Source organism: Mustela erminea, chromosome 11 (assembly GCF_009829155.1).
Source record: "Mustela erminea isolate mMusErm1 chromosome 11, mMusErm1.Pri, whole genome shotgun sequence".
Lineage (NCBI taxonomy): Eukaryota > Metazoa > Chordata > Mammalia > Carnivora > Mustelidae > Mustela > Mustela erminea.
In genome coordinates this window covers 87,585,183-87,599,962 of record NC_045624.1, presented here as the reverse complement: position 1 = coordinate 87,599,962, position 14,780 = coordinate 87,585,183, and the positions used below count along the sequence as shown (strand labels likewise).

At 42.1% G+C, this 14,780-nt stretch overlaps 1 protein-coding gene across 4 annotated transcripts in view; it reads left to right on the top strand.

Annotated features, from left to right (window-relative positions):
- PUS7 (pseudouridine synthase 7) overlaps positions 1–11,948 on the top strand; it is a 65,612-nt gene extending 53,664 nt beyond the window's left edge. For 2 of the 4 annotated variants that reach the window (XM_032304327.1, XM_032304328.1), the window contains 3 exons: positions 565–694; positions 1,826–1,917; positions 2,938–4,019. In XM_032304327.1, the coding sequence (XP_032160218.1) occupies positions 565–694; positions 1,826–1,917; positions 2,938–3,074 (359 nt within the window). In that variant the 3' untranslated portion in view covers positions 3,075–4,019. Of the gene's footprint in view, positions 1–564; positions 695–1,825; positions 1,918–2,937; positions 4,020–11,936 lie in introns of those variants that run through there. The other 2 variants (XR_004276737.1, XR_004276739.1) reach the window with 2 other exon arrangements.
- Positions 11,949–14,780: the final 2,832 nt, after the last annotated feature.

The window sequence follows — 14,780 nt, the reverse complement described above, 5'->3', positions numbered from 1 at the left end:
CTTTCTAACAATTGTGTTTCTCACAAGGAAGTGGTGACCAGTAACTGGCCACATGCAAGCAAGGCTGAATGACCGCCTCTTTTGGATATTCCCACATCAGGTGTGAGGCTGAGCCCAGATGGTTTTCCCAGGTCTCTTATATACATATAATTTATATCTGCCTTCTTCTAGAAAGAGTCTGAGGCCATGTGTGTGGTCTCTTCCAGCTCTAAGCATGTATAAATTGTAGGTTAACAACTTCAGAGGAAATGCTCTTGTAGTTAGCTTAAGAACCTATGCCCCAGATACTGTGGCTGCTCGCAAGAGATAACTTACAAGTTGGTCCAAACTAAGCTGCAGACTCCTACTTGTGGGAGTAAGTCCCTAAATTTCGATTCCAGAGGACAGGCTGGATTATACATTAGAGGGATTTTGGTTTTATCAAGACAGGCTGGATTATACATTAGAGGAATATCTGGTTTTGTTAGGACGATCTAACTGAATGTACATGTTACTCTCTTCATAGTCTAACTGAAGATAGCTTGCTGGCATGCTGCATTCCAACTAACTTTTTGTATTTTATAGTCAGCGAAGCCTACAGGGAAATGCTCACAGCAGACAATCTGGATATTGACAACATGAGACACAAAATTCGAGATTATTCCTTATCAGGGGCCTACCGAAAGATCATTATTCGTCCTCAGAATGTCAGTTGGTGAGTGATCGTCTGGAATGATACAGAACTGAATTATGTGAGACTGAAAGCTTTTGCATCTCCTGTGTATTTTCCATCATTTACAACCTGGTGTAGAAGTGCTATTTGCTATTATTACTATTATTATTGCTATTACTTGGGATTTTTCAAGTCATCAGAAAACAAATGAGTGAAAGTGTTAAAGTTTACATTTTATTGACCTTGCTAAATTATTGAAGAAATGTGCAGAGAATAAACTTTTCCCTATTAATAAAAAATTGAGATTTGTTGGGGCACCTGGGTGGCTCAGTTAGTTAAGCATTCAGCTCGATTTTAGCTCAGGTCATGATCTCAGGGTGGTGACATTGAGCCTTGCGTCTGGCTCCAGAGTCTGCTTGAGGCTCCTCCCCTCCTCCCAAATAAAAAGAAAGAAATCTTTTAAACATTGAGATTTGCTTACAGAGCTATTGCTGAACAAGCTACCTTTATTCAGAATTAGCTGTGAGTTCCAAACACTGATCTGTTTGTTTTAATAACAGTTTCTAAAGAGAAAAAAGTATATATGTATTAACTCATTTAAAATATTTCAGTACCTAATGTGAACCAAAGCTTTATTTGATAATTTTTAAAATTGGATCTTGAGTTAGTTGTCCATTGCCAGAAAGTTCTCTTTCCTCTCTCCATCTCCTTCTCTCTTCCTGGGTTGTGGGGTAAGGTTGGCAGGGTTGGACTTGGTCCTCCCCACTCCAGAGAACAGTTCCTCTGAGTAACTACAGTGTTAGTAGTGAAAATCACTCTGGAGAAAACATAAATGCCATTATTAATTCATTTCACATCTGTGCAAAGTGAAGTTTACTACTTATCAGTTACATATAAAAAGAATTTCTGTCCCAAGGAAATATATTGTGGGGTTTTTTTGTTTTTTGTTTTTTTGTTTTTACAGAGGCTGGCATCCTTTGTCACCTTACCGTATAGTGATGTAAAGGCAATACTCATGAAAGATCTGGTCCTGTCCTGTTAACAAGTATTTCCACCCAGAATTATTTCCAGCAGGCCTATGTGTTTTTCTTTCTAAGCAAATGGCAATGAGCAGCTTAATAACCGTTTATGGCAGTGCACATTCACACTTCTCTTCCTTTCTGTGTTTTGAAGGGAAGTCGTTGCATACGATGATCCTAAAATCCCACTCTTCAACACAGATGTGGACAACCTGGAAGGGAAACCACCACCAGTGTTTGCTTCTGGTAAGTTTACTCAGCCGTCAGTTCTGTGTCAATTGTGAAATGTTTTCCCAATCCAAAACATAAAGAAAAAACTGTTGGGGGGCACCAAGTGGTTCAGTAGGTTAAGCATCTGCCTTTGGTTCAGGTCATGATCTCAGTGTCCTGGGTTCGATCCCCACATTGGGCTCCCTGCTTCTCCCTCTGCCTACCCCTCCCCTTGCTTGTACTCACTCTTTCTCTCTCTCTCTCTCTCTCTCTCTCTTTCTCTGTCAAATAAATAAAATCTTTAAAAAACAAAACAAAAATTCTTGGGGCATCCGGGGTGGCTCAGTTAAGTGTCTGCCTTTGGCTCGGGTCATGATCCCAGGGTCCAGGGATCGAGCCCCGAGTTGGTCTCCCTGCTCGGCTGGGAATCTGCTCCTCCCTCCGCCTGCTGCTTACCCTCCTTGTGCTCTGTCTCTGTCTGTCTCTCTCAAATAAATGAATAAAGCCTTTGAAAAGAAAGAAAAAAAACACCTCTTAAAATCATCACCACCTTCTACCAGCTTAGTGACTTCTATTTTGTGTTTTGTCATCTTAGTTTCATGGTTATACTTTAATAATTAAAACGGTAGATTTTGCTGAGAATGAAGGAACGTTACAGAAGGTTGTGGTGTTAGGTGACCGAATATTTCCTCCACCGCCCCCCCACGTCCCCCCAAGTTAACACAGGTGAGTGAAAGTCCAGGAACGGAGTCTAGCACATGAAATTTGCCTTGTCATCGTCAAAGTTCTGCCACCATTCCTTTGTCTGTTTCCACCCTACTGCTTTTGTGTCGCCTGCCCTTTTTATGAAGGTTCCAGGTAGAATCACCATAGGGATTCAGCTGGATCCCATACTGCCAGATCTCACTTCCACGTTTATTCTCGGAGGCCCCACGGGAAGTAGCGCCTGAGGAAAGGAGTGAGGTGGTTTTCTTTCTGTACAGACACTAGGACTCGCCCTGGTCTGTCTGCCGCTGCCTGCCTTTTCTGACTGTTCTCTTCTCTCTTGCCTGGCAGAAGGCAAATACAGAGCTCTGAAGATGGATTTTTCTCTCCCTCCCTCTACCTACGCTACCATGGCCATTCGCGAAGTGCTAAAAATGGATACCAGCATCAAGAACCAGACCCAGCTGAATACCACCTGGCTCCGCTGAGTCCTTCTCCCCCAGGGTTAGAAGATGCGCATGAGTGTTCGCCGGCTCCCTGTTCCTTTTTCTCTTAGTACAGACCCATAGGTGTACGTTAGATCTTTGTAGTTAAAGATTATTTGTATTTTTTCAGGTTTTTATTAGCTTAATTTGCAGTATTTGTACACATATACAAATCCTGAGGATCCTAATTCTAGCTCAGAGGATATAAATTGATCAGAATATATTTCAGGTGCTTAAATCATAGTAAAATGTCAGCTTTCCTGGCTTTATAATAATTTAAAAAGGACTTTGGTTTAAAGTTGCAGTTTTAGGTTTTTGCTACATTCTTAATGGAAATGAACTTTTAATGTATCCATGAATGGAGTACTCAGTGATGCATTTTAAGAGAAAAGGCAACAAATCTTGAGTAGCACTCCCCACCCACCTATTACTACAAGTACAATACTCGTGCTTATTGAAATGATGATAAAACATCGCCATGTCTATAGACGCACACGTGACTGTGTCATCATCTCACTCCTGCACCAGGTGAGGCAAGTGCTGAGAGACCTTTCAGTTGCTATAGCTTTGCGTTTATTTTCTCATCGCCTTGCGGAAGGTTGGGTTGATAGGGCTTGTAAACACATGCAGCTATTTTTATTAGTCAAGGTCTGATTTTTACTCTAGGTGCCTTTTATGTTCAGAACTCCTTACACTGGACTGGTTATTTGCCCCAAAATGAGTGACAGCAGAGAAGAAAACTTTAAACCTTCACAAGGGCTCCTCCAATCAGCAGCATCGGCCTCTGTCACCTGCCGCATAGGTGTTTACGTTTCTGGCATTGTGTGAGACTTGTCTCTGGCGTGAGAGGCTACACGGGCCTTGCCAAGGGTGTGTGTGACGTCAGTGCACCGATTTTTATTTTCTACCATTTCTAGAACAAAATATAATAAATATTTTTTAAAACTCCTTTCTACTAGTTATATATTAATCAAATAAATTCTCTAAAACCGAGCGCGAATGAGAACCTTGGCCCAGACTGAGGGCAGGGAACGAAGTGAATGAGGGGTCCTCAGAGATGGTGTCCACACAAAGAGGTGTCCTGCGCGGGTGTGAAGATATCACGAGGATACCCTAGTTGTGTGTCAGGCTCTACAGTGGTTGGACCAGTTGGACTGGATTCAGGGTTATTCTTCCCGTAGCATCCCTCATTTACTTCCCTGCGCGCTTTCTGGAGAGAGCAACGGAGAAGAGCTTCCCTACCAGGAACATGCCCTTTGGAAGACTGAGAACTGGTTTTCAGCCCTTGTGTGTTAATGGCATCCATCACAGTGCAGAGGTGAAAAAGGATTAGAGAGCTCATGGGAAAGAACCCTCTCAGCTGGCTAGTTTCTACAGAATCTTCTGGCCTACAAAAGCCCAATTTGTTAAATATATGTTGGACTGTTGGTGCTTTCCAGTGCTAGCAAGTTACTTTCCTTCGTCAGACTGATGAGTGAAAAAGGGCTCACGAAGGGGACCTAACTGCCTAATGCAGATGCCCCTAGTAGCTCTGCATTTATAAATTTACATTACTGGGGGTGGGGAGGCTAAACTTAGAAACGTGGTCTTCATCCGGGAAATACTTACAGCCCTGTGGCATGAGTTCGTTTGCCCACTGCATTAGCCCCCTGCCAGCTTGTGTGTGTTTCCTCGTAAACACCCCTGGGCAAGAGAGGATTCAAGGCTGAGTCTTCGTGCCACCTTGAGACTTGGGGACCGCCCATCTAACCCCGGGATTTGCCAGCTTGGAATAAATCATTGCCTTAGCTTCGACGTCAGGACATTTTGTTGCTGTTAACAAAAGGGAGACATTTCTGTGAGCCTCGTCCTCCATGTACATATACCTTGTGTTCTCAGTTTTTGCCTAAAAGAAATAATAAAAGACCCTTATTTTTTATGATAAAAACTCAGCAGTGTTAACTAAGAAGCTAAGTAATCACACACATATTACCACCTGTTTCTGTTCATGGTTTCGTGTTGCAGAGAGTAACCAGACAGCCTCTAATTACACTAATAAAAGAATACTTCCGACTTGAGTCCAGCCAAAAAATTAGCGCCCATGGTAGCACATGTACTTAAAACTTGACCAGCTGTGCCACACACTACAAACGAGCACAAGCTGCCATTTGGACCAGGATGCTTTTTGTGGCCAATCTTGCATTAACAAAGATCTGTGTGTGTGTGTGTGTTATTCTAGTCTGTACGGATGTGTGTGTGTGCAGTATTCAGAGGCAGAGACAGTGCTGTGTAGCTGCCACTGTGAGGAAGTGACAGCACAGTGGAGGAGCTCTAAGCTGTGAGGGGCTGGGTTCTGCCCTCCGCAAGCTGAAGGGTGTGCCTGCGGAGCCAAGGATTACTGCACGGTTCTGTCTGATCAGGGAAATCTACCTTCCTGATTTATAGGGCCATATTCCTGTAGGCTAAAACATCTCAGTTTTGGATCATGAATTGAAAAAATGAAGGAATAAGTATGGATGTTGCCGAATGGGGAAGGAAAGAGAGCAAGTGTGTATGGACACACCCACACACCCCTACACATACATAGATAGGCTAACTTTTACACGACTTTAAATAAGACCCCCTACTCTACTCTAAGTCAGGGCTTTCCAAACTTGAATGTGCGTGGGAACCCCCTGGCAGTCTTGTACACTGTGGGTGTACTTCGGGAACTGCAAGTGGAGTCGGAAATATTTTGCATTTCTAACAAACTTCCAGAGGGTCCTGTGTTGCTAGCCTGCACACCGCACTTGGGGAAGCAAGGCTCCTGACGCAGTGGCCAGTGCAGCAGCCACCAGCCACGGGTGGTTAATTTAACTAAAAAAAAATTTCAAGGTGTTATTATTTATTCAACAGAGAGATAGACCGAGAGCATAAGAAGGGGGAGCAGCAGGCGAAGGGCGAGGGAGAAGCAGATGTCCCGCCGAGCAGGGAGCCTGTTGTGGGTCTTGATGCCAGGACCCTGGAATCATGACCTGAGCTGAAGGCAGATGTTTGACTGAGCCTCCCAGGTGCTCCCCCCACCAATTTTTTTTAAGTTAAATCAAATTTGCAATTGAACTTTTCAGCTACCCACAGTTCCACTGCTCCATTGCCATGTTTGGGTGGTGGTGGCTATCCGGAATGGCACCACTCTAGATGTCACACAACAATCACCTGAGCTACACAGCAGTCTATCGATCAGGTGTGACACCAGTGGTCCTAATGACTAAGGGCACCTTGTACATGTTCATCGTGGGCAAGTAGGATGACATTGCAATTACATCCAGGGCTCATATTAATGTTTTAGGAGTCCCTCTTGAAATAGATCATCTTAAGAGTATTCCTTAAACTTGCTTCTATTTTCTGGTCTTCTCCGGGACCACCTGTGGTCCTGTTTTCCTCCTCTCTGCCCTTGCTTTGATCTGGATACCTCATCCAAAGATTTAGTCAACCCCGTCTTGGGAAAATCATCCCCTCAAAAGATGTAACTGCTGTAAATAAAAATGTTCCTTCTTGGGGCGCCTGGGTGGCTCAGTCGGTTAAGCTTCTGCCTTCAGCTCAGGTCATGATCCCAGGGTCCTGGGATCAAGCCCTGCATCGGGCTCCCTGCTCAGCAGATGAGTCTGCGCCCTTTCCCTCTGTGATCTCTCTAGCACTCTCACTCAAATAATATCTTTTTCAAAAAAAAATGTTCCTTGGGTGACACACACTGTGGCTTCTAATGAAAGCAGCAACTATGAAAAGCAAGGATGGCTAGAGTCCATATGGTTTGGAGGTCTAGCATGAGTACAGGCATCGCTTTGTGTGGCAGCTTCTCCACCTGTGCTGAAGACTCTGGGAAAGTGACCAGTATGTAAAAGAGATGCAAAGGGACCTGTAATGGGAGACGTTATTCAAGACCCTTATCTCCTAATGTATACCTCCTATCGCATCAGGAGCTTCGAGTGTTGCTTTAGAACAATGCCGTCCAAGAGAAATATAATATCCGTTCATATGTAATTCAAAATTTTGTAGTAGTTGTATTAAGACAGTAAAAAGATCCATTGATAGATGAAGGGATAAAGATACAATGCTATAAAAAAGATGAGATCTTACCATTTACAACAACATGGGTATTCAGAGGGTATAATGCTAAGGGAAATAAATCAGACGGAGAAAGACAAATACTGTATGATTTCACTTATGTGTGGTATCTAAAAAAAAACAAAAACAAAAACTAAAAGCAGAAACAGACCCATACATTCAGAGAATAAACTGATAGTTGCCAGGGGGAGGGTAGTGAATAGACAATGGGAGGAGGGGTGTGGGAGATAATAGGCTTCGGTTTTATGGAAGGAGTAAGTCATGGGAATAAAAGGCACAGTCTAGGGAGTGTAGTCAATGATACTTGTAAGAGCATTGTGTGGTAACAGATGGGAGCTACACTAATGAGCGCAGCATAAGGTATAGACTTGTCAGAATACTATGTTGGATGCCGGAAACTAATGTAACATTGTGTGTCATCTATACTTCCGTTAAAAAAGTAAAAAGGGACACCTGGCTGGCTTAGGTGGTAGGTGGTGGAGCCTGTGACTCTCAGTCTCGGGGTCTTGGGTTCATGCCCTATATTGGGTATGAAGATTACTTAAAAATAATAATAATTTAAAAAGAGACAAGTGAGATTAACTTTGTGTATTTAAACCAATATATCCCAAATATCACTTCAACATGTAATTAATATTAAAATCTAAAAACAGCGGCGCCTGGGTGGCTCAGTGGTTTAAGCCTCTGCCTTTCGGCTCGGGTCATGATCTCGGGGTTTTGGGATCAAGTCCTGCATCAGGTTCTCTGCTCGGCAGGGAGCCCGCTTCCCCCTCTCTCTCTTGCCTGCCTCTCTGCCTACTTGTGATCTCTCTCTCTGTCAAATGAATAAACAAAATCTTTTTAAAAAACTAAAAAAAAACCTAAAACCTAAAAACAAGGGCACTTTGCTGGCTCAGTCAGTGGAACATGTGACTCTTGATCTCGGGGTTGTGAGTTCTAGCCCCACATTTGGGTATAGAGATTATTTAAAAATCTAAAAAAAAAAAAAAAAAAGATAATTAAAGCTAAATGCATTCTCCTTTCTGTACTGAGTTTTTAATATCCAATGTGTGTTTCATACTTACAACAGATCTCAACTAGGACCAGCCACATCTCCTGTGCTCAATAGCCACATGGGACCAATTACTACAATATTGGATCCTTCCTTTATTGCATGTCATCAGTATGATGGCAAATTTGTCTTAAGTGTTACAGTTTAATATGTAAAATTGGGAATATGGGAATAAAGTTAATTAAATATGATTTTGAAAAGCTTAATAGATTAAGTTTTATGGAGACTGGGGTAAGTATTTTTGCTATGGGAGGACATAAATATCATTAATAGATTTGGAAATATTTCAGAATGCTTGAAGTTTTCCTTAAGCCGTTCCAATCACACTCTGGAATTTTCTCTCTTTAAATATTGCAGAAGCTAATCCTCAGTGCAACCTCTATCTAGATTATAAATTCCAAATCTATGGAATATAAATTAAGGATTCAGGGCATGAGAATGAGGATTATGTGACTGGTTAGCATCAACCAGAAATTCAGGTTGTGTGGGTGTGGTAAGACAACTGTGGTGGGGCTGAGATTTTTGTCTTACTTGTTTTTCTTTTTATTAACAGCTTTGTTGCTGGGCCATCTTGGCCTCTTAGGGCAGGGTCTCTGTGCATTAATTAGGAGGAAGTCAGAATGTGAGTATGTTTAAACAGTGAAAATCTTTTAAAATTAGATATAGTCTATTTTTTTAATTGAAGTGCAGTTGGCATACAGTATTAGTTTCAAGTGTAAAATACAGTGATTCAACATTTATATACATGACAAAGTGATCACCTTGATACACCTAGCTCCCATCTGTCACAATACAAAGTAGTTACATATTATTAACTATGTTTCCTATGCTGTACATTTTACCCCCAGGTCTGTCTTATTTAATACCTGGAAGTTTGTACTTTTAATCCTCTTCCCTTATTCTGCCCAAATCCCACAAGATACAGTTTACTTATTTTTAGATTCCACCCCCACCCAGGGGGAAAACATGACTGGGCCGGGCTAGGGGTAGGGTCAGGGGAGAAGCAGATCCCTAAAGTTGGGTTTTGGTTTTTTTTTAATTTTAAGTTTTTATTTATTTGACAGATCACAAGTGGACAGAGAGGCAGGCAGAGAGAGAGGGGAAGGCAGGCTCCCTGCTGAGTAGAGAGCCCAATGCAGGGCTCTATCCCAGGACCCTGAGATCACGAGATCATGACCTGAGCTGAAGGCAGAGGATTAACCCACTGAGCCACCCAGATGCCCCTAAAGTTTACTTTAAATACAGCACAGCTTATTGGCATCTCTGGCTTTTTTGTAGGAAAACATGTGGCATTCATTCCACAAATGTTTATTGCATTCCTGATATATGGAATGAACTGTGTTACCATCTTTTTTTTTTTTTAATTAACATATAATGTCTTATTTGTCCTAGGGGCAAATAAGGCAGGTCTGTGAATCATCAAGCTTTCACGTGTCACAGCACTCACCATAGCTCATACCCTCCCCAGTGTCCATCACCCAACCACCCCCCGCACCTCCACCCCAGCAACCCTCAGTTTGTTTCCTTAGATTAAGAGTCTCTTATGGTTTGTCTCCCTTCAGATCCCGTCTTGTTTCATTTTTTCCCTCCCTAACCCCTATGCCCCACCGCCCTGAATCTCAAATTCCTCATAACAGAGAGATCTTAACAATAATTGTCTTTCTCTCATTGACTTATTTTGCTCAACATAATACCGTCTAGTTCCATCTTTAAGTAGACCTTGCCTTGAGGGAGCTCCTGAGTTCAGTTTGTCCACTTCTCCCTTCCTGTGCATCTACTGACTGATGGCAAAGGAGAAAGAGTCCGCAAGTGTGGTGGGAAAGGGACATACAGCAGAATAAATACGTAACTGCGGAAAGTACTTCAGAAAATGGAAGCTTTGTTAAGTGAATAGTCAAGATAACGGAGATAGTTGTTTTTCACAGAACTTTGAAGAACTTTGTAACACTTAAGATGTTAAGGGTATATTTGTTCTTAGATGTGTAATGTCCTAATTTTAGGTTCAGCGAAGACAGATAATTGCAAAGACATAACTGATATTATAATAGTCCTGTATGGTGACAGAGGTAGCTAACACCTGTGAGCACAGCATAGCATACAGAGAAGTCAAAATCACACTTGTGGACCTGAAACTAACGTTACATTGTCAACTCTACTCAAATTAAAAAATTAAATAAAAAGGCATGACTACACTGACCCACCAGAGATGGCACCTGGCTGGTTCAGTCAGTGGAGCATGTCGGGGTCATGAGTTCAAGCCCCACATTGGGTGCAGAGCTTCCTTTAAAAAAAAAAATGAAAAAATAATAAAACCGAGACTATCCATTTACTGTCCACTAAAATATTAAGGGCAAGACTAAATGTTAAAAAATCCACATGATTTTCTCTTATAGCTCATGTTACTTTTTTTTTTTTTTAAGATTTTATTTATTTGACAGAGATCACAAGTAGGCAGAGGAAGGTGGAGAGAGAGGAGGAAGCAGGCTCCCTGCTGAGCAGAGAGCCTGTTGCGGGACTCAAACCCAGGACGCTGGGATCATGATTTGAGCTGAAGACAGAAGCTTTAACCCACTGAGCCATCCAGGTGCCCCTCATGGTACATTTTTTAAAGATACTTTCTTTCTTTATTTATTTACTTAGAAAGAGTGTGAGTGAGCAGGAGGGGAGGAAGAGCAGACGGAGAGCCACCCAGGCGCCCCTCATATTACCTTCCAAATGAGTTTCTGATTCGTATTTGTAGTCAAAATCACTAAAGCTAATGTTTAAGAATTCACAATGTATTTTATCTTTTCAGAGAAACAGCTTTTGATTTCATTGCTTTTTCTCAATTGTTTTCTCGTTTCCAATTTCACTAATTGCTGCTCTATTTTTTTTTCTTTGCTTGTTTTAGGCATAAATTGCTGTTCTTTAGTTGCCTAAGAGGGAAGCTTAGGTCATTGACTTTAGGTCTCCTTTTCTAGAACATGCATTTAATGTTGTAAATGCCCTGCTAAGCACTGATTTTACTGCATTCCCAAATTTTGGTAAGTTGTATTTTCATTTTCATTTAGTTCAAAAGATGTTCTAAGTTTTTCTTGCAGGCTCTTTTTTGACTAGTATGTCATTTATAGAGTCTTGTTAATTTCCAGATATTTAGGGTTTACAAGCTTTCTATAATTGGCTTCTTGTTTAAATTCGTGTGCTCTGGGGCACCTGGGTGGCTCAGTTCGTTAAGCATCTGCCTTTGGCTCAGGTCATGATCCGGAGTTCCTCGGGCTGAGCCCCTGCATCAGGCTTCTTGCTCAGCAGGGGGTCTGCTTCTCCCTCTCCCTCACCCCTGCTCATGCTTGCCCGCTTGCTCACTCTCTTGTGTTCTCTTTCTCAAATAAATAAAATCTTTCAAAAATAAATAAATAATTTCATGTGCTCATGAATGTTGCTTTGTATATATGTCTTTTTAAAAATTCCTTCATGTATGGTTTATGGCCCAGCATACGGTTTATCTTGGTGAGTATTCACGTGAGCTTGAGAAGAATGTGTATTCTGCTGTTGTTAGATGAAATGTTCTACACTTGATCTTAGCCAAATGTTCTATAGATGTTGAGCAGACCAAGTTGACTGATAGTGCTGTTCAGGTCAACTAGATCCTTACTGATTTTCTGCCTTCTGGATCTATTCATTACCGAAAGAGGAGTGTTTGAGTCTCTTGAAGCAATAGTGGGTTTATCTGTCTCTCCTTGAATTTCTGTCAGTTTTTGCCTCACATATTTTGACACACGATTGTCAAGTGCATAGGTGTTTAAGGCTGTTAAGTCTACTTAACAGTAGTTAACTACTTAACTAAAGTACTTAACTACTTAACTAAAGAACTTCTTTACTAAATTAATTTAACTAAATTAACTTCTTTATCTTTACATAATGCTCCTCTTTATCTCTGATCATTTTCCTTTTTCTGAAATCTGACATTAATACAGCTACTCCAGGTTACTTTTTATTAGTGTTTGCAGGGTATCACATTACTTTTAACTTAAATCTTTATATTTATAGTGGACTTCTTTTAGACAACATACAATTGGGCCTTGTGGGGGTTTTTTTGGGTTTTTTTAAGATTTTATTTACTTATTTGACAAAGAGAGATCACAAGTAGGCAGAGAGGCAGGCTCCCTGCTGAGCAGAGAGCCCGATGCGGGGCTCGATCCCAGGACTCTGGGATCATGACCTGAGCCGAAGGCAGAGGCTTTAACCCACTGAGCCACCCAGGCACCCCTGGGTCTTGTTTTTTTGATCCACTCTGATAGTAGCTGTTAAGGTCTACTTACCCTGCTGAAGAGGGTTTTTTCTTGCCTTGAAACTTAGTATGCCTTACAAATTTTTGTTGAAAGCCTGACATCATGTATTGGGTAATAGGAGATAAGTAGGTGTCCGGTGTGTGGTTTGGTGTTAATCTGGCTAGGAGTTGGACTGTTTCTCATGTTCGTTGTAGCTGTAGGTGTCGGATGGAGGCTTTCATGCCCTCTCACGTCCTTGTTTTATCTTCCCTGGAAACTCCTTCTTAAATGGAATCTGTACCTTTGCTGCTCTTTCAGCTATAGTCCACTGTTATTTCGTAGCCCTATTGGCACGGTCAGGGGTATAATCTTATTCTAAATCCTATACTAAGCCTCAGTCTTTTAAGGGGTCTGTGTCCCTGAGTGTGACTTTCACAAGTATCTCTCAGCATTTTTCCCTTTAGGTATGACAGGAAAGCTAGAGGGGGCTGAATTGGGGTAATTTCCTTCTCCCAGAGTCAGATAAAGCTCTGTTAAGGTCTACTTCCCCTGCTGAAGAGGGCTTTGTCATGGAGAACACTCTGTGCGTATATCAAAATGGTTACTTTTCCCTTCCCCCTGCCAAAACACAAGTGTTTCTTCTTGGCTCTTCATGAGAACTTAGTGGGGTTTCTAGAAGTAAAATCTACTAGAATGTGGGGCCTCTGTAAGGCCACAGCCAGTAGGAGTTTCCTGCCCCAAGCTAGTCCACACCCAGCCCCTGGCAATTCTTCGGTTACTGTTTTACTCATCTACCAGTTTATGGCTCCAGGAGCTTCTGTCCCAGGTAAGCTGAACTCATCTGTGATTTTCTGTGTTTTTCTGTCTCCAGATTCTGTGGTGACAGCTTGTCCTGCCGCCTGAATTCTCTGAAGGCTCCAAGAAAACTCCTTCAAGTCACTGATTTTCAGTTTGTTCAGGTTTTTCCTTATAAGGATGTGGGTGACAACTTCCAAACTCTTTATATATCAGAACTGAAGCTGGAAGTCCCCCAGTATGTATTTTTTCACATTAAACATGTACATAATTATATATAGTCTTTCTTGGGGGCACCTGAGTGGCTCAATCAGTTGAGCATCTCTCTGTGATCTCTCTCTCTGACTTTTGATGTTGTCTTAGGTCATGATCTCAGGGTCGAGATCAAGCCCTGCATTCGCTGTGTGCTGGACATGGAGGCTGTTTCAGATTCTCTCAGGGCTCCAAGGTGGCTCAGTCCTTTGAGCCTCCAAATTTTGATTTCGGCTCAGGTCATGGGATTGAGCTCCAGGCTGGGCTCTGCGCTCAACATGGAGTCTGCTTATCCCTCTCCTCTCTCTCTCAAGTAAATAAAAATCTAAAAAAAAAAATTATCTTCTTGATAGGCCTAGTACAATCTTGGGAACAGGGTTGCTGTATGCTGAAAGTTGGACAGTAGCTCTTAGCCTTGCCTATCTTAGGTAGTTATGCTGTGCATTTTTTTTTTTTAATTGGTGTACCATGTTTGATTTGTCCCTGATATCTTTGGAGTTTTTCTGAGAAATGGAGCAGTAATACAGCATCAACTTATTAAAATACGTTTTAAGCCTTTAAAAAAAAAAAAATTCTCCCTCCCTCTGCTTCTCCCACTTGCTCCCGCTCTCTCTCTAATTTATTAATTTATTTTTAAAAAAGATTTTATCTAGGGCGCCTGGGTGGCTCAGTGGGTTAAGCCGCTGCCTTCGGCTCAGGTCATGATCTCAGGGTCCTGGGATCGAGTCCCGCATCGGGCTCTCTGCTCGGCGGTGAGCCTGCTTCCTCCTCTCTCTCTCTCTCTCTCTCTGCCTGCCTGCCTCTCTGCCTACTTGTGATCTCTCTGTGTCAAATAAATAAATAAAATCTTTAAAAAAAAAAAAAAGATTTTATCTATTTATTTGACAGACAGAGATCACAAGTAGGCAGAGAGGCAGGCAGAGAGAGCGGGGAGCAGGCTCCCTGCTGAGCAGAGAGCCCGATGTGGGGCTTGATCCCAGGACGCTGGGATCATGACCTGAGCCGAAGGCAGAGGCTTTAACCCACTGAGCCACCCAGGATCCCCTTTAATTTATTAATTTAAAAATAAATAGTCCCGGGGCACCTGGGTGGCTCAGTGGGTTCAGCCTCTGCCTTCGGCTCGGGTTCCCGGTATCGAGCCCTCATCGGGCTCTCTGCTCAGTGGGGAGCTTGCTTCTCCCTCCTCTCTGCCTACTTGTGATTTCTCTTTCTGTCAAATAAACAAATAAAATATTTTTTAAAAAATAAAAAATAAAAATAAATAGTGCCCCCACTTGGAAT